Source organism: Helobdella robusta (assembly GCF_000326865.2).
Source record: "Helobdella robusta unplaced genomic scaffold HELROscaffold_2163, whole genome shotgun sequence".
Classification (NCBI taxonomy): Eukaryota; Metazoa; Annelida; class Clitellata; order Rhynchobdellida; family Glossiphoniidae; genus Helobdella; species Helobdella robusta.
The window spans coordinates 1-1,798 of NW_008704154.1; the positions used below are offsets into that span (position 1 = coordinate 1).

The following is a 1,798-nucleotide window of genomic DNA, read 5'->3' on the forward strand; positions in this document are numbered from 1 at the left end:
TTGTGAATGAATGAATGAATGAATGAATGAATGAATGAATGAATGAACACGTGAAGGAATGATTGGAGAAATGAATGAATGAATGAGTGAATTAATGAATGGATGAAAGAAAGAAAGAATGAATCAATTAATCTATGAATGAATGAAAGAAAGAAGGAAAGACTGAATGAATGGATGAATCAATCAATCGATCGATCAATCAATCAATCGATCAATCGATCGATCGATCAATCAATCAATCGATCGATCGATCGATCGATCGATCAATCAATCAATCAATCAATCAATCAATCAATCAATCAATCAATCAATCAATCAATCAATCAACCAACCAACTAAACAATCAACCAACCAACTAACCAATCAATCAGTGCGTACTGTACTTGTGGGCATTAAAGATCATATACCCAGACACGCTGTTCATGTTACGAGGCAATCATGAATGTAGACACCTTACGGAGTACTTTACTTTCAAACAAGAATGTATGTTTGTATGTTTGTTTGTTTGTTTTGCATGTTTGTTTTGTTTGTTTGTTTGTTTGTATTTCGTCGTGTTTTTACTCGTTTTGTTTAATTTTTTGTAGGTGTCGGGGTTTCTAGGCATTCATTGAACTCATCTACAGGGATTGTATTGTTGTTGTTCTTTGTTGTTGTTGTTGTTGTTGTTGTTGTTGTTGTTGTCAATGTTTGTTGATAACGTTTATACCGAGACGACAGATTCGCTGTTAAAACAACATTGATCGTTTTAATTACCATTGTTGCTATTGTGGCTCACATAAAGCAACAGACTTGTTAGCTGTAAAGTCATAAACACACGTACTTACAGTCATACACGCACACAAACAATCACAAACACACGCTCAATCACACACACACGCGCACAAACTACCAGCAATATAACATGGCAATATAATAAAACCCATTGCGCTAGTTAAAGTCAACTTTAAATCATTGCACTCGTCCATGTTTTGCTTGTCGGTTGCCGCCATCATCATCACCACCGTCGTCATCGTCGTCGTCATCATCGTCATCGTCGCAACCATCATCACCATCATCATCGTCGTCGTCATCATCATTGTCTTAATTGCTATCATCTTAATTCTCGTCAGTACCTTGGCCGTCATCATCTTCTCTTTATTTTCACTGTCGTTGTTGATGACGTCATTATCATCGTCGTCGTCGTCATTGCTTCAGACACAGAATTGTACACAAAAAAATATTTAAACGCATCATAAATACACGCTCAAACACGCAGAAACACGCATCTACACACACATACACACACAAACACACACACACAAACACACACATACACACGCATACACACACACACGTACGTTTGTTATTCACTGCACGTACATAGGCAAGATAAAATATTCCGAGAAGGTGTACGATGCATGTATGGATGCGTTTGATTGCTTACCGCTGGCAGCTGTCATGAATCAGCAATTCCTCTGCGTTCACGGTGGTCTGTCGCCAGAGATTCACAATCTAGATGATATCAGAAAGGTGAGTTGTTGTTGTTGTTGTTGTGTGTGTGTCTCTCCGTCTGTCTGTGTGCGTGTCTGTCTGTGTGCGTGTTTGTCTGTGTACGTGTCTGTGTGCGTGTCTGTCTGTGTGTGTGTCTGTTTGATTGATTGATTGATTGATTAAAAATGAATGTTTGCATTATTATGTTAATGCAATCTATCATTACACCGGTTGACATTAAATTGGATTACATTAACGTGATGCCGCAAAATCTATTTGATTGATAAATTAATCGTATTTTGTCGATTTGATATTTCTATCTTATAAA

At 37.5% G+C, this 1,798-nt stretch overlaps 1 protein-coding gene across 1 annotated transcript; it reads left to right on the top strand.

Annotated features, from left to right (window-relative positions):
* Nucleotides 1-368: 368 nt before the first annotated feature.
* HELRODRAFT_153914 (hypothetical protein) lies at nt 369-1,506 on the top strand (the record flags this gene model as incomplete). Its single annotated transcript, XM_009018517.1, has 2 exons — nt 369-491; nt 1,369-1,506. Coding segments are annotated over 2 exons (261 nt in total), but the record flags the coding sequence as incomplete, so codon positions are not given.
* Between the last annotated feature and the right edge of the window lie 292 nt (nt 1,507-1,798).